The sequence below is a fragment of the Betta splendens genome, chromosome 12 (genome assembly GCF_900634795.4).
Source record: "Betta splendens chromosome 12, fBetSpl5.4, whole genome shotgun sequence".
NCBI classification, from domain to species: domain Eukaryota; kingdom Metazoa; phylum Chordata; class Actinopteri; order Anabantiformes; family Osphronemidae; genus Betta; species Betta splendens.
The window spans coordinates 4216096-4236722 of NC_040892.2; the positions used below are offsets into that span (position 1 = coordinate 4216096).

General features: G+C 46.4%; 2 protein-coding genes across 2 annotated transcripts; both read right to left on the reverse strand.

Moving 5' to 3' along the window:
* Positions 1-8309: 8309 nt before the first annotated feature.
* Positions 8310-12292, reverse strand: nt5c2l1 (5'-nucleotidase, cytosolic II, like 1). The gene is made up of 18 exons (XM_029168985.3): positions 12134-12292; positions 11662-11735; positions 11178-11295; positions 11000-11095; positions 10816-10907; positions 10686-10743; positions 10519-10612; positions 10392-10445; positions 10237-10320; positions 10129-10164; positions 9940-10047; positions 9788-9854; positions 9529-9699; positions 9363-9414; positions 9216-9276; positions 8930-9106; positions 8778-8853; positions 8310-8706 (listed from the first exon to the last, which is right to left on the reverse strand). Exons 1-17 carry the CDS (start codon positions 12196-12198, stop codon positions 8779-8781), a joined length of 1482 nt encoding a protein of 493 aa, XP_029024818.1. The 5' UTR covers positions 12199-12292; the 3' UTR covers positions 8310-8706; position 8778.
* Positions 12293-15198: 2906 nt separating this feature from the next.
* On the reverse strand, positions 15199-18386 carry slc2a11l (solute carrier family 2 member 11, like). Its single transcript, XM_029168983.3, has 12 exons — positions 18278-18386; positions 17980-18078; positions 17731-17891; positions 17516-17640; positions 17185-17314; positions 16936-17084; positions 16663-16850; positions 16418-16528; positions 16237-16338; positions 16086-16161; positions 15874-16001; positions 15199-15782 (listed from the first exon to the last, which is right to left on the reverse strand). Exons 1-12 carry the CDS (start codon positions 18299-18301, stop codon positions 15570-15572), a joined length of 1506 nt encoding a protein of 501 aa, XP_029024816.1. The 5' UTR covers positions 18302-18386; the 3' UTR covers positions 15199-15569.
* Between the last annotated feature and the right edge of the window lie 2241 nt (positions 18387-20627).

A 20627-nucleotide genomic window follows, 5' to 3' on the forward strand; every position in this document is an offset into this window, starting at 1 on the left:
TGCCACGACTTCATGAAAAAGATAAAGCTGAATGCCCGTTTCCCACCCACCGAAAACCTCTCCATTAAGCTTTTTCCTTTTTTCTTTTCGGGTGGGAAATTATCAATGACGATCCATCATGGTTGTTTGGTCTTCGGCCTGTGAGAGGAGAGGGGAAATGTGGAGAGAGACGTGAGATGGAGGGATGGGGGGTTGGGAGAGGTTAAAGGGCAGAGGAAGAAAGGAGGTACATTTTCGGAGGATGGGAGGTTGGAAAAAAACAGAGGGAACAATGACTCCCATGTTTAAAAGGCTTTTCTCAGTCTACGACACCTCACACAGTTAAAGTCAGGCCGTTCAGCAGCCAGAAGCCGCTCGAAGGCTCGTTTCCCAAAAGATCAGACTTCCTTTTCTCTAATCTTTTCTTCTGGACCTGCTATTTTTACATTTATATGTCTGTTTATTACTTATTAAATACATCTGAGTTTCTGGTGTTTTTTCTTTAAAAGTATTCTATTAACAAACGTTTTTCTTTCAATGAAATCAGACAAAATACTTGTAAAAGGTAAAAGAGAATATGAATCAATCTTCTTACTCAATTAAAAAAAAACTTTTTAAAAACGAGATCTCATTAGTTTTGTATATTACAGGAAACGCTTCAAACAAAGCTGCTCTTTCACAGTAATTCTGTTCATGTTTATAACAATAATTGCTCTTATTTTAGGCCTGTTTTTAGAAAAGGTTTTAAGATCTCTGGAAACGCTTTACAGCCACTGCAATGAAATTACTTTATTCATACTCTACTTTTGTTAAATTCCTGAAACATTATGGTTTTATATTTTAATTTGAAAAACTCCACAACAAAAAGCCCAGCTAGGCGTTTAACTTAAAACAAAATATTGGAATGAAATGGTTTTTTTTTGTTTTTCCAGGGTAAAACATTTCACAATTTATTAGATCATTAATTATGTTTTTTCAGTCATCATATTCAACAGCAGGAAGGTGAAAAATCGTAAAATGCAAACTTTTGAAATAAACAAATCTAAAACATGAATAATTAATAAATGCTTAAAACCTTAATCACTGGCTAATGATTGAAAGTTATTTGCAATTTCTGTCAGTTAGATGATGTAAACTGTGTCTAATCAACTGTGATTCGTTTTTTCGAACTCTGCTTTATTTTGTTAACTTTAATTAGATAAATGTGTCAAATATTTATCTGATCATTTTACTTCATTTTACTTACTAAGTTTATTCATTAAGTTTATTTGATGACGAAAGCATTTCAACAATCCAAATATCTTTTTCCTACATTAGACATGTTGTTGCTGATTTTCAACAACTATACGTTGGAGAGAATATCTTATAATATTATTATTATTATACATATATAATTTATATAAATATTCTTTCTATGTCCCAAACTATTTGAAAGTGTAGGGGAAATTTGGGAACACTTTATCAGCTGGTGATAATGTTTGATTCTTAATGAAATAACATTTAAAATCTTTCCTCAATCTCAAATAAAACTGAATGAAGCCACTTGTTGTTAGTCAGAACTGAATCCTGTTTAACAAAAATGATATTTTCTCGTGATTTGGGCACGTTGGTGCGTAAACACCTCATCCTGATTTCTCAGCCTTAGAATAAACGGTAATAATAAGCGTTGGTGTGGATCTCACGCTCATTTAATAACTTAGTTACTTGAACAGTCAGTTTCCTTTATTGTCTGTTCCTGTTCGTTTAGAAATTAGACGAGAACAGTAAGGAAACTAACGGAAACCAAAGCTCAGCTCGGTACCAAACGCATCGTGGTCAACCGCCAAGCGAACTTTGCGTCCTGAACCTCGACTGGACGCTTCCAGTCCCGTCCGGGCGGAGTCACCGGCCGTTCTCTGTGTCAAGAGGCATCACAGCTCCGAACCTTCGTCGGATCCATCATGCTCCGCCTTAGATCAAACATTTTCTGCCGACTGGCTGCACAATCAGATCCCTTCTGAGTGGGCTTCGGTCGGGTGGGTGTGTGGGGAGTAAACGTGGGCCCTCTCCCACTGGATAATGCCATTATTTCAGCTCCTCTGGCCAGGAATGCCAAATTTCACAGCCCGCTACTCCTCTCTGTGCGTCAATCAAAGCTTCGCGAGGGGCCGAGGCGCCCGTAGGTTCCGCCTCCAGCGCGAGTCTGCTCCAACCACTGATCCCTCACAAGCCGTATCACACACGTCCGCTCGGCATTATTCTCACTCGAGCTGGGGACGGTTATAATTATTGTAATTGCTTTAATTGGCTTTGCAAGTGTTTTCTTTCAGCGCGCCATTACAGAGCGGCTGCTGCTGCAGGCTCAGAAGCGGAATCTACGTCTAAATATGCATATTCTCAGGAAAATCCATTATTTCAAATGGATCAATATTTCACGCCCGATTCTCGCTGCCTGTGTGATAAAATACACTCGGGTTAATCCGCGTTTGGGCGAAGGAGCCGCGTGTCGCTGTGCACGAGCCAATTAGAGGCTGCTCGTCGTGAAAGCGCAACAGCCTTTGCGCCAAAACGCAAATAAAATTAATAGCGCGGAGACGCGCACATACAGTAGGTGGGCATGATGAGAAATTTGTGAATGGGACTCTGTTAGTCGGGTATTCGTTGTGCGGCGTGACGCGGTGCCGCGCGCAGCCAATCCGGCGCCGGCTGGAAATGTTCAACACGCCGAAACCAAACCAATGGCTCAGCATAGAGCAAAGACTAGCGCAGGGAGCGGCCAATCAGCGGGAGGCATGCAAACGAGGAATTCTCTCCGGCAGGCTCTGAATGTCAAGTAGTCAAAGATGGAGTCCGGATCTGCGAGGCTGTGCGCTTGTGCATGGAAGACTTGCGATTTTTTTCCCACTCCTCGAGCTCCGAAGATCCGGTGCCGATTCGCTGCCCGCCGCTCGGGGACGACGGCGGGAATCCTCGGCGCGGCGGCGCGTGACGTGTGGTTTGTGGAGAGGATCGCGTTTCTTTGTTTTATGGACAACTTTTTCCCCCCTTCTCCCTTTGCCTATAACGGATCGTCCCTCCCTTGGCCAGATACTATTCATGGTTTTGGAGGAGGTGGTTGTGGAGAGAGGAGGTGCAGCAGCGGCAGGAGGAGGAGGAGGAGGAGGAGGGGAGAGGTTGCTCACTGTGAGTTGTGGCCGAATTTTGCGTAAATTGTCAGGGGCGCAGTTCAAACTTGGAAGTTGCGGAGGTCGAAATGTGACGATCCGGCGTTTATTTATGCGTCTCGAGGGAGGAGGGCGGCGGGAGAAGTTGAGACGAGCCTGCGCGCGGCGCATCTGGACGCTCGCCTCAAAACTTGACCAGGACGCGGCTGAACGCCTCATGGACACACGGACGCGTCCGGCACCTTTAGTGGGCTGCTATTCTAGCGTGGTGGGGTCTCCGAAGGGGGGGGGGGCACGGCGTGCGCGCGTGCAGCCTATAGACAGTTGTGCAATCCTACAAGTCGTCGGCTTCGCACCGAGGGCTCGCGAGCGGATCGAGAGCTGCCGGAGGCGCGTAGGCCGCTCGCGCACGTACGGCGGCGAACGGCGTTGACGAACAGGTAAAAGACACAAGGCGCCATCGGGAGCACCTGGAGGCGTCTCCCAGAAACGGCCGGGAGCGTCGGCAGCGGCGAAGGTACACGGTGTTCTAGAGGTTTCCAGCGGCCCAATGGTATAGATTGTGTATGTTGTGTAACCGCGCGATAATTGTGCAAAGTTGCGGGGCCTGCTCTGCTTTTACACGGTCTGTTGCTGCGGCGGAGCGACACGGAGCAAAGCAACTTTCATGAAGTTTGAATCCTCGTTTTTTGAGTAGTTTAATTAATTGGCGTAATTGATTCGTGGTGTTTTTTTCCCCCCTGCGTTAATTGTGGCCGCAGATTGAAGAAGCGCAACACTCTCGTGGTTTATAAAGGCGTTTGATAGTCAGGGGTGGCAGCCTGTAGCTCTGTAGAGTGTGACCCCCCCCCCCCCTCAACCTCCCAGTTCTCCCCACAAAATTAGAATGCATGTCATTCAGGGGAGAATAGTATGGGCCCACATGCTGGGAAATTCCCATTCTCCCAGGGTGAGAGTAACCAATGCTGTTTAAGTGAGGAAGTTCATTTAACTGCACCCTTGTCATAGCTGAACGTTTGGTTGCCTCACAGGCATAACTGGGGGTAAATATGTTCACTCTCTGCATAACAAAACAGTTTGCAAACAAACTTTGGGCTTTTTTGTGTTGCATTTGCAGTTTTGAAAGAAGAGAAAAAAAAGAGTACAGGCCGGTGTATTAAAAAATAAAAGTACACAAGACTGATGTACTCTTGAGTGAGATGGAGGGATGGTGTGTATTTTGGGGTGGGAGTCAGTGTGTGCAGTGAAGGCTGATGGTGTCCATGTTGTTGTCCATTGCCCTTTTTCTGTTGCACTACTGGACACTGAGATGAGCAGTGCAATATTAAAAGGGCATTGGCTGATGAAACAGGCCCACACCTGCCTTGACTGCTGTAACCGTGCACCCAAACGTAACCCTGTGTGTTTCTGAAGAGGCATGTCTCCGTGTGAGTCCATCCCCCGTTTGTTAGCATGCTTCATTGTTTTAGACCCGCACACGAGTAGCATATCGGCAGCATGTCACAGCCATTGTCACTTAACCAGCAAAGATCCATGCGCTGATTTGAAATAATCCCAAATTTCTGCACGATCTGAAGATGTGAGCGGCCTCAGTGCACGGCTGCATATTTAAATGCAATTGGAGTTTGGCAGTGAAGAATGGCTGTCCCCATGTCCACGTGCTGACACATGCTGAGGTCAGCTGCTTTGACAATGTTGCACTACTGTACCATCCATTCTAGCAGTGCAATAGTATTGTCATAGCATTTGGCCTGAGCTCAGACTAAAGGGCTCGTTTCAAATGGGTTCGGGCACAAGTGAAGTTGATGACTGAGGCGTTGGCTCACAGCAGAGATCCAACACATTTCATAACCTGTTTATTATTGTTTCAAACTATAAGCCACTTATTAATTCACATAACGCCTCAGTGAAATCTGGCCGTTTGTTTCAAACCTGAACATAAAAAGAGCTGAGCGAGGGCAAATTGGAGTTGACGCAAAATCAGTAAAAGAAACTAAAAATCAAATTCAGGTCAAAGTTAAAATCTAATTTCCTTCCTTTTGAACGTTCATGATTTCTGTCATTCTTTTCTTTACCTGTATGTTGTTTCCTTATTCTATCAAACTGTGTGACCCTGGATCAGTGATGGTATAGAAAAGTGTGTGTGTGTGTGTGTGTGTGTGTGTGTGTGTGTGTGTGTGTGTGTGTGTGTGTGTGTGTGTGTGTGTGTGTGTGTGTGTGTGTGTGTGTGAGCATCCTCTGTGGTATCAGGTCGTGGGGGGAGGGGACGGTTGGGAGGAATGTAGGGAGCAGGGCCCTCTCCCCCTCACGTGTCTTTCTTTTTTCCTCTCTCTCTCTCTCTCTCTCTCTCTCTCTCGGCGTTGAGATTAGGTGTCACTCCTCCTGTGTGTGCCTCTTGTCTGAACCCTTAAGTAAGAAAGTAAAGAGGTTTGTTTGTTTTGATGACTGCTCGCAGACCTCTGCGGGTGGAAATGTTTCAACCGCAGCTCGGCTGCTGCTGCAAAAGGCCATAAGTAGTTATTAAAAGCAGAAAGGAAGCGCGTCGTTGAGGCGCAGACCACCCTGTTGTGCGAGACAGTCTCGGGCCAAAGAGTGAGCGAAATAAATCAAAGTACGTGAGAAGGTCTTAAAATGTTGGAAGGAGTGAGTCAGATGTGAAGAATATGCGCGGTGAAAGTGAAGCAAAATGAGACCTGGGTCACTTGACTGTGTGAAATTCTCCCTGAGTAAAGAACGTGACTTGTTTAGGCTTGCTTGCAATGCTTGCTGGGAAATCCTGGAATGTGAGGAATGGGGGGACGGTGGTGCTTCTGCAGCTATCTGACTGCATGGAGCAGCAAGTAGCCTGCACCGAAACCCGGCCGTCAGCGCTGCCGTTTGAGCAGCTTTGAGGGGAAATCGGAGAAGCCACAGTGTAGATTCAACGAGGGGCTAATGAGATAATGGCGTCTGCAGAAAAACACCAGTTCACACAAAACAAATGTGCTGTGTTTCCTCTGGTAATGTGTTCTCGGGCCTGCCGGCATCAGTGGATGTGTTTTCATCACATGGCGGCTAATGAAGTTTAAAATAACCGAATGAAATCACTGTAAGAGAATTTGTTGGAAAGGAAACAAAAGCTGCGGTTCAGACGTTTGGCAAAATTAAAGGCAGATTTGTTTAGAATGATTTAGTTCCACATTTCTGATAAAAGGAGCTGCTGTTGTTATTCTTCTTTGTTGCTTCTTTGAATAAAGACGATTCAATTCAATTGTTGCTGTTCAGTTTTTTTATTTAAAAAGAAAAACCTGGTGTTAAAAAAAAATAAATGAATCCTACCACACATAGAATACTGATAAAGTGACTTTAGTTAGTCCATCTTACACTTTGCTGCAACTATGAGAAATGTTTTGGTCCAAACTGCTTATGAACCGCGTTGTTATGATCGGGTTTCCATGTTCACAAATTAGTTTTCATTTAGTAACAAACTGACTCAATTAAGACCTTTTTAACCTCATTGCTTGCATTTATCATAATTGTTAAATTGGCAGTTCTTTACTTTCTGCTGTAATGAAGACAAAACTGACAAGACAATAATAGTTAACACATAAAATGTGTCTGTCTTTTAAATCAGGCCACAGTTGAAGTTGGTTGGAACATTTTATCCAGTGGAAAAATAGAAACGGGAAAATCCTGTCAGAGTTAAATTTGGTTCATAAGAAGCATTTACAGAACAAATTTCATACCTTTTAATTTATAATAAAAAATCTGCATTAGTATTTTTACCTTTTTTTTGTTTACCTAGTTTTCACACAAATGTTGTAAACTTTGGTTTAAATATTTGCTCTCGAATCATAAATTCTGATCATGCACATCTTTGACCAAAGCATAATTAGTGTGTAATCGGGTCCTGACTTTATGGAAACAGACATTTGTTCATTTGTTCAGTAACATGTGGGTGACCTCCTCAGGTTCCCTGTGTGTGAGACCACAGCATTTGTTGTGAGCAGACGAGGAACGAGATCATAGAATGAAATAGGTGTGTGTGTGTGTTTCAGACCATGCGTGAGTGTGACCAAAGGTTAAACTCACTGAAGGAGAGGAAGCAAAAAACACGGTCACAGACCAGACTATTGTTTGGAACGTTCCTTTTTTCTGATGGTTAAAGATGAGTGAAGATCTGCTGAAGCAAATTAGGACAAGTGCGAGCGCTTCAATATTTGACTTTTCCTTCAGCCTTTGAGTTCAGTAAAAATCTTTTATGTTACAAAGCCTCTGCATAAGGACAGCAATGAACACGCAGAATATTGATTAGGTCATAGTTATTATTTCAAAACTATAGAATGTTTTTGTTACTACTCTTTGTTTCTGCTGAGGTTGTTGGGTTTTTTTTGTGAACAGCCACAAAATGTAAATAATGGTTTTGAATTTAGCGAAACAAGCTGGACTTGTGCAGAGGAGGAACTAAACCTGAGTGGTTATATTGAATAATAACGAAATAGACAACAATAATAAATCAAGGTGACAAGCAGACAATGACGAGGGAAATCCAAAAACACCAGAATAACCCTGGTGCAGGAAGTGAAATCATCTCGGAAACGTGAGTGTTTACGAGGAGGAGGCACCAATAAAAGCAGTGGGTGTGTCCCAGTGGACCCACTGCTAAAGCTGAAGATCAACTCAATCCAGCAAACAAAAAAACCCACTGGTCTATAAATAGGTTTTACTGTTATTTAAATGCAGCTCTATGAAGAAGTTGTAGCAGTTTGCTGACTTTGTATTATTTCATAAGGAGATCTATAAACCAGGAGTGAAGGTTTTATTTAGAAGTAATGTTTGACCGGTTTGGCCGCATCACATAGGAATTGATCTGCAGGTAGAGAGGATTTACTGCCATCCAGTGGAGACTGTATATTAGGCTGATGCTAACAAACCAACTCGCTTCTGGTCTGTTTGTATTCACAGCCTCTGTCCTTGCTTTTACCTCTCAAACACAGGTCAGTGGGGTTTTGTTTGATCAAAGCACGAGTTCTGTGAAAAGCACGTTCATGAATCTGCTCTTTGGGTCTTTGTTGTGTGTGAAGACTGTAAAAGTAAGACTGTAAATGTCTAAGCAGCTACTGACACAAACCATGTGGACATTAGCTTTCAAATGATCTAAAAGCTAAAACCATGTAAATTAATATATGAAGGTTATGCATTGAAAGCTACGAAAACAAATTCCATTTATTGAAATAATTCTATAAAAGTTGCACAAACAGGAAAAAAAAACAAAATAATTTAAACTATCTTAAACATTATCATAATAAAAGTTCACATGCACCAAACTTATGAACAAAGAACTGAAAAACACCATTTTACAATTAACCCTGAGTTTGCGCTTTAAAAGCTATACAATCCTGTATCTGTGGGCTCGTGGAGTGGACCTGATGAGACATGGCGGCCCGTGTCCAGCAGGTGGAGCGGTTCGTTTCGTGTGGAGGCGCGTCACGGCTGCAGCCCAGCCTGCAGACGTGCACGCGTGCAGGGAGTCGCCTCCATCGCTGAGAACTGTCCATGGTGCTTCAGGTCGACGCGCGGGGGGGAAAAACCACACCTGGAACATCTGGAGAGAAAAGACTCAATTATTAATTATAGTAAATGAAGAGAATGAAAAATGCCTCGGATCATAGTAACCTCAGTAGGTGTTCATCATCACACTGTGGTTCGGAAGATCCTGGGCCGCGAAGTCGGATGCTGATTCATGAGGCATCTGGAAAAAAAAGGACAATGACCGAATCAGAAAAGGCCCAGAGGTTGGTTTCCTGCGTGCGAGGGAGGGAACTGACCAGCACTGGAGGAGCCACGAACAGATAGTTGAAGGGGTAGTGCAGCAGGTTGATGCAGGTGGACGAGTAAAGATCCGCGTAGCGCATCAGCTGGCTGGCGAACAGCGTCTGCCTGGAGCCGCTGCGCAGGAGGCTGCCCATCTGCCCGTAGGACATGTCCATCCTGTAGGTCAGCACCTGCAGGCGCCCGCAGCCGGGTCGGAACCAGAGCACAGTCAGACGGACTCACGTCCTCCACGCGATAATCACAGCGTTTAACGCTCGACCCGAACGAGGCTCAGCTCACCTTTATCCGGGTCTTAATGGCTCTGATGTCAGGGCACTCCTGACTGTCGTTCCCCAGATGCCTGAGAAGCACAAACACGCCGTTAGCGCCAGTGGTTGGATCCACAGACATGTTTGTTCACTCACGCAGCTTTTAGGCTTGACTCACTTGTAGAATTCGGCCAAGAAGCCGTCCAGACGCTTCATCTCCTCGAAAAGATCTGTGAAAGCACAAAGAGTGAGAAACGCACCCGAACCGCAGCGGGTCAGAGGAACCGCAGCGGGTCAGAGGAACCGCAGCGGGTCAGAGGAACCGCAGCGGGTCCGTTTCCTACTTCTCCTCTGCTCCCACACTTCCAGCTCCCTGGAAAGCTCCGGGACGACCAGGAAGGTTTTCCAGCCCTGGCGCTTCTTCGATTTGAGGATGTCGCCGAAGATGTGGTCCCCGATGTAGAGGATGTCCTTCCCTTTGACGAGCAGCAGCTCACAGACGATGTCAGAGGATCCTGGAGCAGGAAAAATAAAAATGATTAATAGATAAATAATAATATGGAAGGTGAGTGAACTAGTTGTAGAAGTGCTCATAAACCTGACCTCCAGAGTAGACGGTTCCGTGCTGGAGGCCTCCTGTGTAAGTCCCAATACGCAGCTTCCCCGTGTCCTGTGTCCACAAACACAGCAGATGTTGTGTTGAAAAACCTGCGCCTGAGCTGAAACGCGCCTCAAAGCGTGAAGGACGTCCGTACAGTGTCCACTTGTCTCAGCACCGTCCCCTCCGCGAAGAACAGCGGCTTCCTGGTGTCCACGACCACCAGGTCGAAGAAGGAGCGCCACGACTTCTTCGGACTTCCAGGCTGGAGGCAAAGTCAGAGTTCCACTCACAATGCGCTCATTATTAGATCTAATTATTCAAGTTCAAATGAGAACACACTTACAGTTGGGTGACCTTCGAGCAGGTATTTCATTATAGCCTGAACAGAGAAGGGAGAAGGAAAACATTAGCATAACGAGTGCGTTTCCAGGCAGTCAGTTGAGCCGCTCACCTCGGTGTAGTTGTAGTCACTGTTTGTGGCGAGGAAAACCTTGGCCACCTCTTTGATCCGGGTCAAGAGTAACGGGATTTTGGGCTGTGAGGAAACATGTATTTAGTCCAGGCCTCCATTTTGCCCCAACGCTCGGCTTCCAGGAGCCCACTCACATCCTTGATGACGTATTTCTCCAGATTCTTGATGGTTTGCTCCTTCAGTGCCCCCTGCAACAGGAACCGCAACAGATTACAGTCTGCACCAGTAATATGTATGAAACGTCGCAGGGCGAGTCGTCACCGTGTCGTGAATGAAGTCCATGGCGTTGCGGACGTCGTGGAACATGCTTCTGTAGGACATGAACAGGTCGCCGTGTCTGAAGCCCTTCGGGAGGCTGCAAGAGACGCAGAGGACGGGAAATGAGCGCTTGTGCGAGTCGGGGGAGGCGGCGAACGGGGAGGACGCACTTTGTGTATCTGTTGCAGCGGGTGAAGAAGTCCACGAGGCAGGTGTAGAGGTAGGTCTCTGCAGAGACAGGAAGTCAGACGCTGGGGATGCGCGGTGACACCATCACAGCAGGAGGCGCTGTGTTCATACCTGACAGATTGAAGAGCGTGTTGAGGATGTAGAAGCGGTCGGTGTCGTCCCTTTGGATGAACTTGTTGGGGTAATAGTTGTGTATGTCCTCTCTGTCGACCCAACAAATGCCCCGTTAGGATTTGTATAGAACATGTGAAAGCGCTGATGCGACAGAACGCCGCCGCCATGCGCGAAGCGTCACCCTTTGAGGAAGTGGAAGCCGTGGCTGCAAACCAGGATGTTGCCGTTGGAATCCACCTTCAGGAGGTTCCCGTGCGCGGTGTCGATCACTAAGCCGCTGCAGGAACAGCGTCAGGGTTAGATGGAGATGAACAGCGTTTATGTGTGCGTCCTGGCGTCTGCAGCAGCGTGCAGCTCACCGCGTGGGGAAGCTGGGGTCGTAGGTGTAGCGCAGGATCTCATGGGGGTACCCGATGGACACCATTCTGTCCCTCATCTGCTCGAAGCCCAGACTCTCGTATTCTGGAGACTTATATACTACGAGCAACCACGCACGCACACACAAACACACACACACACACGCACGCACGCACGCACACACACACACGCACGCACGCACGCACGCACGCACACACACACGCACATGCACACACACGCACACACACACGCACATGCACACACACGCACGCACACACACACATACACACGCACACACACACGCACATGCACACACACACACACATGCACAAACACACACACGCACGCACACACACACACACATGCACAAACACACACGCGCACGCACACACACACACACACGCACACACACACACACACACATACACACGCACACACTGTTAGCTCAGCTCTGACAGCTGGGGTCTCGGCTTTGGAGACACGTACTTGCCAGCGTGTAGTCCATGTCGAAGCCGTAGCACTTGATGTTTTCCAGTGTCACGCTCCGGTTGACGAACACCCTGTGATCACACAACACAAACAGCTGATGTGCGGCCTTAGTGCAAACACACGTCTGCTGCTTGAATGAGATGTTCCTAAAAAAGATGCAGCATGTGCTTTTTTTAAAGGCTGCAGATGTTAAAGCGCCCTCTAAGTGCCTTAAACGGACAGCAGGTATTTGTGACTTCCTGTGTCCCATACAGCTGTTTATCAGTGACAGCCTCTAAAGGAGAGGGGCCGCGAGCAGCAGAGTAAACGGCCCCATCTGAGGCCACAGACAAAGATGCTGTTACTAATTCACCTGAATGGTAAAAGACGTTTTAATGATAATATATATATAACAATAATCCGCACATGGGTGTTTTTTTTCTGGCTTTCTAAAAATGTTCCTAAACGTGCTTAATTTAAGTTGACTCACTTCTCGTGAATGTTCCTCTTCACCCGTGGCTCATCATCCATGTCTCTGTCCATTGCGTCCAGCATGGCGCAGTTCCAAACCTGATGTGCGGCTCAGTCCCATGCAACTGCCGCGTCCTCGCGCCCGTCGGACCCTGGAGACGCTTTTAAAAGCTCCGACTGTACAGATACTGTAGGCGTGGCCACCGCGTACTCGACCTCTCGCCTTTTTTCCAGACACCATGTGCTCAAAACAGAAACGTATAGATTGCGTTATCAGGCGTGCGCACATTTGCGCTGCGCCTGCACGCGTGCGTAATTGCGCGGAGCGTCCCAATGACTTGTCAGTCAGGCGGCTGCGCTATCTCCACGAACGCGAGCCACGTCACATATCTGCGTGGTTCGTTCGGATCCAGTTTGGCCACGGGCTGCACGGCACAAGTACGCACAGTGCGTTACCGGCCACGTGTTGTCCAGGTTAGCGCAGCGCCAGGTTACCAGCGCGAGAGGACAGCACGTGACCAAAACACATCAGTTGATGAGGCTTTAGTTTGTCTCATTGCTCGTTATACACTGATTCAAATGATCTCATAACTCTGAATTCTCTGAATTGTTCTTTTTATTGACTGATGCTAAAATACTTTTGTTATTAATTATGATTTATTCGAACAGAATTTACATTTAGACCCTCAAATGGAAAGAATACCCATTTATTCACCAACACAATTGTTTACACACATTGTATGTAAATGAACACACACACAATCCAACTAGTCAGTGAATGATACCAATCTGCTGAGTCCGAGTCTAAAGTGTGTTGACCCACTGATACTCTCCAGGACCAAACCTCGAGGACCCACATCAACCCTGCCCTGTGTGTCCACTCAGCCCAGTAACAGATTAAATCTGCTCCACCTCAGTCAGAAGAGTGGATACTGGTGTTAATTCATGTTAAATGTAAACCGCGTCTGTAGTCTGTGTTACTGTACATACAGGTGTTACTCTAGTTGTCATGTAAAGAAACTTATGACCTGACATATGGATGAATATAATAATACAATACAACCCGCAGAAACACTGCACTCTATTGTATTTGTTTACTCTCAGATGGTTGCATTCTGCACTTTGACCGCTAGGTGTCAGTATTTCACATTTTAATACCGTTTCTTTAAACTCATCTAAACTTCCTCTTCTGTCTCCACAGATCTTTGCCAGAAGTGAAACTCTAAGAATATTTTAACAAACAACTAAATAATCTGAATTAATTCAAGGATTAAATGCTGCAGCGAGTAAAATAGGTGGCAGCACATTCGCCACAGTTTGCTTAAGCCATGAGTCCATGAGTTTTGTGCCACATCCTGGAGTTTGCTCTTAAATGGGTTTTGGCTGAAGTTTAAACAACTGACCAGGATTCTGTATAAGTGATATTTGTCTGTAATCCGTCTCCAGGATTTCACGGTTGTAGGACAGCTTCTTCTGAACCTCTGCCATTGTCCTGTCTTATTTACTGTAAGTAGAAGGAGTTGATTAGGTTAGTTCACAAAGGTAAAAAAGAACCCGTAGCAGCTAGAAGCATCTCAGACTGCTTTTTTCTCCTCTCTTCTGGCAGATCTTTGCTCTCATGACACTTTCTGTTGTGGCTGATCTGATTGGCTCAGTATTGTCTCTTTCATTTTTCTGACTTTCTTGAATTCTGTTGTTGCCTTTGTGCCTGTTTGCTGCTTTGCCATTTCATCCAACAAAAAATGAACCAGCCGACTACTGGTCCTTATTAATCTTTTTGGGTGAAAGTTGAAACTGTTTTCTCTGTTGTTATGTTTTAAGTGACAGTATAAATGAGTGTTTTAGCAGTGAAGCCTTGTTGTTGGGTCTTGGTTGGTTAGTGGTATTGTTTTTTTCTTGTGATTAGTTGTAGACTGTGAGGTTTCACTAATTTTAACACATTTGATGTTTAGGAGCTGAAGGAAGCAGCTTTGGTCTGTGCAGAGTCTTAGGGTTATTATTAGGGTGAGTTTGACATTTTAAATTCACCACAACTTTACTCAGGATGAATGCACTTCGAATGCACTCGTATTTATGCACTTCGTCTGTGGACACAGGGTGCGAAACTGAAGACAGTGCGATGTGTTCAGGGAACAGAGCTCTAAAACCACACTTGTTAGATGCTTTCAGTGTTGCACCAGCGACAAATGAAGCAGGTTTGTGAAAACAGAAGTTATTACCTTGACTTGTGCATTTAGTGTAAGACTCCAGGATGTCTCATTTATTGCAGGTTGGTCAATTAATTTTGTTTTTCAATTCCATTTTTATAGCCAGTTTAATAATTCTTTTAACCTCATTCTACAGCAGATGGTTTACATGTTCATCAAATAGGTTATTTTAGTATGAGTATACTTAGTATACTTAAGTATACTTGTGTTTAGAGCCTCTCATATTGTTGTGGCATGCAGTAGTTGTGCAGTAGTCATCACCAACAAAACATTTATATGCATTTCCTTCGGGGTTGAATCCTGTAGGAGTCCAGTTCATTACGTGCTGACTCGTCTCTGCTAAGTTTGAATTCATCTAAACCTAAGTTGAAGTTCTAATCATTTTATGGGAGGCCTCACAGCAGGGAACTTGGTTTAACTTAGCCCCTGTTCTAAGTAGTTACAAGAGGCTTTTATTTTGACAGTTTCGGCCATACTGTGTGCTGTATAGTGCAGCATTAGTCCCTTTATGTAATTAGAGGAACAAACATTGTAGAGATGATGTCAAAATTTAATACAACCATCAAGATGCTGCAGAGCAGCCAGTTGGGTGGATTTCATACTAGTGCTGATGAACTGAACAGCACAACATGGCAAAGCGACGTTTTACATGTTTTTGCATTACTTACACTAATAAGCATGAAATGTGCCTGGATTGAAGGTTTTTGAGTTGTAAAATGGAGCAAAGAGGAGTTTTATGAATCTGTGTAAATTACTGCCCAATCCTGAGAGTTTATAAGAATTATTAGAACTTGTGAAAAGTAAAATAAATTATGTTCAATGTTATTGACTCCAACCCTGTGTCCAGTCTAACAATCTGACTGAGATCATTTCAAATGATCATAAACCATGGCAAGAAACATATACATTTTTTTTATTTCTGCAAATACTCAACATAAATAATACTTTGTTCTTGTTACAGTGTACAAAATAAGACATGAAAAGCTACTAGGCAGAAAAAGGCTGCGTGAAGCTTCCAGTCTAAATGTCCACAACTGCTCTACTGGGACGCATCAATTCTTCAGATGAACGCACACATTCTGATTTCTGCCTATCTGAATAAAGACATTTTACATTTCAACTAATGTTCGCTTTACACACAAAAGTAGTCATGACTCAAAAAAGACAGAAAAAGGTAAATATGAGATGATCATCAACGAGGATTGAATTGAAACAGGTTTCGCTGATGTATCTAAATTTGGCAAACACTCAGAATTTGGTCTCTGTTTTGATTTCATTTAGTTTTTCCGCTGTAAAATGTTTCATCTGCGATTCTGCAGGTTTACAGTGGATCTTCTCAAACTCGGTGGCGATCTCCAGTGCCGTCAAGTTCTTGGTCTCTGGGACGTTGAACCTCACAAACAGAGCGCAGGCGGCGCAGAAGAACAGGAAGATGAGGAAGCAAAAGTAGGAAATTTCCTCCTGGAAAGAGCGAGAGACGACACATCAAACCTGATTCCACCTCAGCCGTTCCTGCTGTCGCCACGTTCTAATGGTCTCTGTAACGTCTTACCACCACAACAGGGAAGAGCATCCCCAACAGGAAGAGTCCAGTCCAGTTAAGAAAAGAGGAAATGGTAAATGCAGCGGCTTTAAATGACTGAGTGAAGAGTTCCCCTGGAAGACTAGCGGTTGCTCCAGCTGAAGGAAGGAGCACATGGACTCATATAACACTTAGAATAAAGTCTGTGATGAATAAGAGAAGATCACGAGTGTTGAACCAACCTGGTCCACTGCAGAAGAAGACTATGAATAGGAAAATGAGGACCATGCTGCAGTAGGGCATCCAAGAAACAAACGTCTGAGGAGACACAGAAATGGTTCATTTCAGCTGTTTCACGCATCTAAATGAGGGGCTGCGTGTGCGGTGACTCACCTGCAGGTACAGAGTGACGATGAGGAGGACCAGCGCTGCAGACATGGCCTCGTATCCTCTGTGAAGCAGGACCTTTTTCCCCGTGCTCTCAACAATCATGAACTGCAACAGCAGGCGCGTGTTAGGCGTTCGGCCACACGGGGGCGCTGCAGGCACACGTTAAAGCGGCTGAGCTACTTACACAAGCCAGAGAGGTGAGGGACTCACACAGGCCCGTCCCCACGGCGGCGTAGCGTAACTGGCTTTCGTGGATTCCTGCTGCACGAAACACATCAAAAGAATAAAAGTACACCTGGGGAGTGAAACCACAGGCGTTGGCGTTTTTAGTCAAAGTGCAACCTGCGCTCAGCAGCTGAATGAAGCGAGATCATGAATCATTCATTCTGACACGAGGGACTTCGTTTTGCGTGTTACGTGACAACTCACTGCGTTGATGCCACAGAGCTGCAGGGCCACGAAGGCGACGGTGATGGTGACGACCTGCCAGCGCACGGATCTGTTTCGGATCGTCTCCATCACCGAGCAGCTGCCAGCGCTCTGCTGGGCCGCTTTCTCCTTCAGCATCTCCCCAATCTCCTTGCTGTAGTTCCTGTTGCCCCACAGCCTCTTCAAAGCTGGGGGGGGGGGTCAGAAAAGCAGCAGGTTATGGAAAACCACTGAGCATCGCGTCCAAGTAGGATGCGGACAGGGCTCACGCACCGTCCTCGCACGCCGGCTCGTCTCCTCGCTCCAGGAGCAGGAAGCTGGGAGACTCTGGCAGGAAGGGCAGCGTGGCGAGCTGGAGGAGCGCGGCCAGGCCGTTGAAGCCGAGCAGCCAGGGCCAGCCCCGCTCGGTGCCGAGGAGCTCGCTGCGAGGGGGGGGCGACGGCAGCGTGAAGCCCAGACACACACACACACACACACACAGACACAGACATGCGCGAGAGGCCGTTTGACCCATGACCTCACCTGATCCCCAGCAGCTGACCGCTGAACTTGCCCACGGAGACGAAGGTGGCGATGCTCACGCCCACCATGCCGCGCAGCCTCTTGGGCGCACATTCAACCAGATATATGGAATGGGACGAGAGGCCCACTCCTGAAGGTGTGCACAGGCCAATCATACATCCTCACAAGTGACGCTACAGATCAATATCAGGCTGACGAATGAACTGGGGAACTTGTGCGATACAATAGAAGCAGGTAGAAATTGAAATCGACTGAAACGGGAGTGATGAACGACCACACGTGAACACAGTGGGGAAAATAACTATTGGTTTTCCTCCTAAGGAGGCTTCACCTGCATTCAGGCCGTAGAGGAATCGTCCCGCCATGATCATCTCAAAGGACACGGCCTTTTGGCTGAGCACCATCAACACGGATCCGAGCACAGCAACAAAATTGTTGAAGAGAAAGCACCTTTTCCTGTGGACGAGGGCGACACCGGCTGCGTTAAACCCTGAGCTCCAGTTCCACGATGCCGCTGAACTCCCCCGCGTCCCGCTGTGCTCTGACCTGCCGCATCTGGAGAGCAGCGGCCCGGCGGCCAGCGACCCCAGCAGGCCGCCCACGCAGAAGATGGAGAGCGTGAAGGACCAGATGAGCGAGATCTGCCACGGCTCCAGGGAGACGCCGTAGCGCTGCACGCACGTCCTGTTCACCAGCTCCTTGATGAACTGCACACAGCGCGCGCCCCCAACAGTCAGACGCCCACCACCACCTTTACCGACATCTCCTCAACCGCAGCCAGAAGCAGCAACTCACCACAGAAGGAGAATTCATCACGGACACGCAGAATCCATACTGGAACGTCCCACCGATGCCAGAGACCAGAATGGCGACGATCACAACAGGATGGTTGAGCTGGAGCATCAGAACAATGTGTTCGGCATCAAACAGTAAATTCTTATATTCCATTAACACTAATACGATTTCATTTGTCATAGTCAGCATTCAATTATTCACGTTGGCTCCACAAGCTCCAGCAATCACTCAACGTATTAATGAAACCCAAGTTTCTCTTTCTCACTGACTACAAGCAGCAACATGAAGCGCTACTCACCAGCAGTGTAATGTACTGAGACATGGCCGGAGTCGGGTCGTGGTTCTGTGGCGAGTCTCCTCACGGGCCCGCATTTAAATCAGCGCCCAAATCATTAACTCTCCACTCGGGACACAAGAATGCGACGTACGATGACGCAGCAGCTCCCGTGTGTCATCATGTGATGTGCGTTTGCCCGTCGATGAGATTTTCAACACGTGCTCAGGTTATTTATTGTCTTGCGGGCGGATCGAGTGGCCTGCTTGTCAATCAACCTGGGCCTCCGCACGTTCGTGCCACGACGGAGGCTGCTTCCCGAGGCCTCGCGTCGGCCACAGAGGCTCTATTTACGGCTCATCAAAGCCGTGCTGCATGCAAAGCGGCGCCATTGCACAGATCATCTGTAGCGGCCGATGTACGAAAGTAGCACAGACTCAAATGTAAGCGCTGTGCACACTTCCAGGCGTTTGTCAAGGAGTAAAGTCATATATAAACGCTGACATTGCGCTTCTGAGGGATTAAGGCGTCTGCAGAAACAAATGCACATTTAATAAGACCGATTTAATTTAACAGCAGTAGAATCACATGGGTCTGGCATATAATTAGAACTGCAGAGGATCAATGAGGTTCTCAGGGAGCCAGAGATTAAAGATGATTAATTCAGGCAATACAGATTAAAAAAATCTTTTTTCATTTAGCTTTTAAACTCTTCACTTTCACAATCTGGGCTTTTACTCACAGTCAAAAACTACTTCAAGGACTTTTTTTGTCGGCCCACAGACGTATTTTTTCACACTGAGGCCTCATGTTTATTTCTCAGTGTGAACCACATTAAAGTGCAAGGCTGGCGTCGGACAAAGCCCATTCAACACATGCAAATGAACAGGCCGAAAGGCGCCGGGGTGAAACACTGACGAACGGAGATCAGCGAGAGGAGTAAAGGGAAAGCGAAGGACACGAGTGAAGCCGAGGAGAGAGGAAATGGAAAAGTTTGAACGTGGAGCCAGCCAATCACAGCCAGGCTCAGCGTAGCTCAGCTTTTAGCCGGCTGCTAAAGCCCGTAAATGCCCGTCGGCACCGCTGCTACACTCCGCATTCTGCTCAAGTCTGCACCTCTGCACAACTTCGCAGGCGGAGCCCAGCTGCCGGCGCTCATCGTGGGATTGAAGTTATTTTGAGGAGTCTGTTTGTCAGCCCCCCCGCTGTGAGCCCGACGCAGGGACGCGTGAGCGCTGCTCTTTAAAGTTCCCAGTAAATCAGACGCTGCGGCTCAGCCATCTGCTCGTCGCACGCTTTGAAGCCGAGCGCCGGTGTTCGGTGCGAACGATGGATTCAGAGTGAAGCTGAATCCAAACCAGACAATGGAGCATTATCCAGTCACATACTGTACAACCAGTGTACTGGTGGTTAATGTTAAGTGAGATGAGCAAACCATCCACTACCTTCCACTCACGTTACTGAGTCACATATTATTATTATTATGTTACACATTGGCCGCTGCATCAATAAAGTTACAACATGCAGAGAAATGTTTAAAAGCTTATGCAATATTTCAAGGGTTGGTTTTTAGACGTTGGTTGCACGTGTAACACTCAGTCGGAGGCCAAAGGCTGGAGGACGACTTACACACGGCCTCAGTCAGGCCATAGACCCGCATTTACTTATTGTAGACCCTGAACTATTAGTCTTGTGTTAATGTAACTGTTGCAGCCCCTCAGCTTAATGAAAGTAGGCCATCAATCACTGGAGAACAGCTTTAATTGAATCATTGGGCTGAACCTTTTAAAAACCTTCTTCCTGGAGACAGAAATAGAAATACTGAAAGTCCTTTCAGCATTTTAGTGAGAGCTGTTATTCATTGTTTTTGCCTTCCCATCTATTCTAGTAGCTTTTACTGTTATCCAGGTAATAATAAAACCCTGAGCTGTGATGAATTTCGTTGATGCTTTTTAAATTGATAGTGCGCCATAAAGATGACTAAATTAAATCAAAACTGAATTGAAACGGGCACAAACAGAGCATACAACATTTTAGTTGGTTAGTTGAAATGAACCACTTGTGTTTTTTCTCTTTATAACTACAAATATGTTAAAGCTGCTGCGTGGAGGCGACGGTGGCTCGGTTCATCCTCAGTTCACCTCTCTCGTGTCTTGTGCCTCTCTGTCTCGGTACAAACCGGTGTGGACTCTGGTTCGGGCCATCAGAGTTCCGCTTGGCAGCAGAATCGGACACTCAAGGAGTCACGCTGAACTTGTAAGGTCCTCCCAAGTAGGCAGACAGTCATGGCAACGCTTGATCACAATGAATAATGAATGGCTCCAAGGTTTAACTTTACAAGGAGCTTTTCAGGTTCAGACACATGCTCGCTACA

What these genes read in the sequence shown, in the direction of transcription:
- nt5c2l1 (XM_029168985.3), bottom strand. Translation starts at nt 12,198, where the DNA reads ATGCTGGACGCAATGGACAGAGACATGGATGATGAGCCACGGGTGAAG. An exon ending in GACCCCAGCTTCCCCACGCG is followed by an intron (nt 11,096 to 11,177) that starts GTGAGCTGCACG and finishes CTGTTCCTGCAG; the next exon opens with CGGCTTAGTGATCGACACCG. An exon ending in CGCTGCAACAGATACACAAA is followed by an intron (nt 10,613 to 10,685) that starts GTGCGTCCTCCC and finishes CGTCTCTTGCAG; the next exon opens with CCTCCCGAAGGGCTTCAGAC.
- slc2a11l (XM_029168983.3), bottom strand. Translation starts at nt 18,301, where the DNA reads ATGTCTCAGTACATTACACTGCTG. An exon ending in TGATGAATTCTCCTTCTGTG is followed by an intron (nt 17,892 to 17,979) that starts GTGAGTTGCTGC and finishes CGCTGTGTGCAG; the next exon opens with TTCATCAAGGAGCTGGTGAA. An exon ending in CTTCTTCTGCAGTGGACCAG is followed by an intron (nt 16,002 to 16,085) that starts GTTGGTTCAACA and finishes TCCTTCCTTCAG; the next exon opens with CTGGAGCAACCGCTAGTCTT.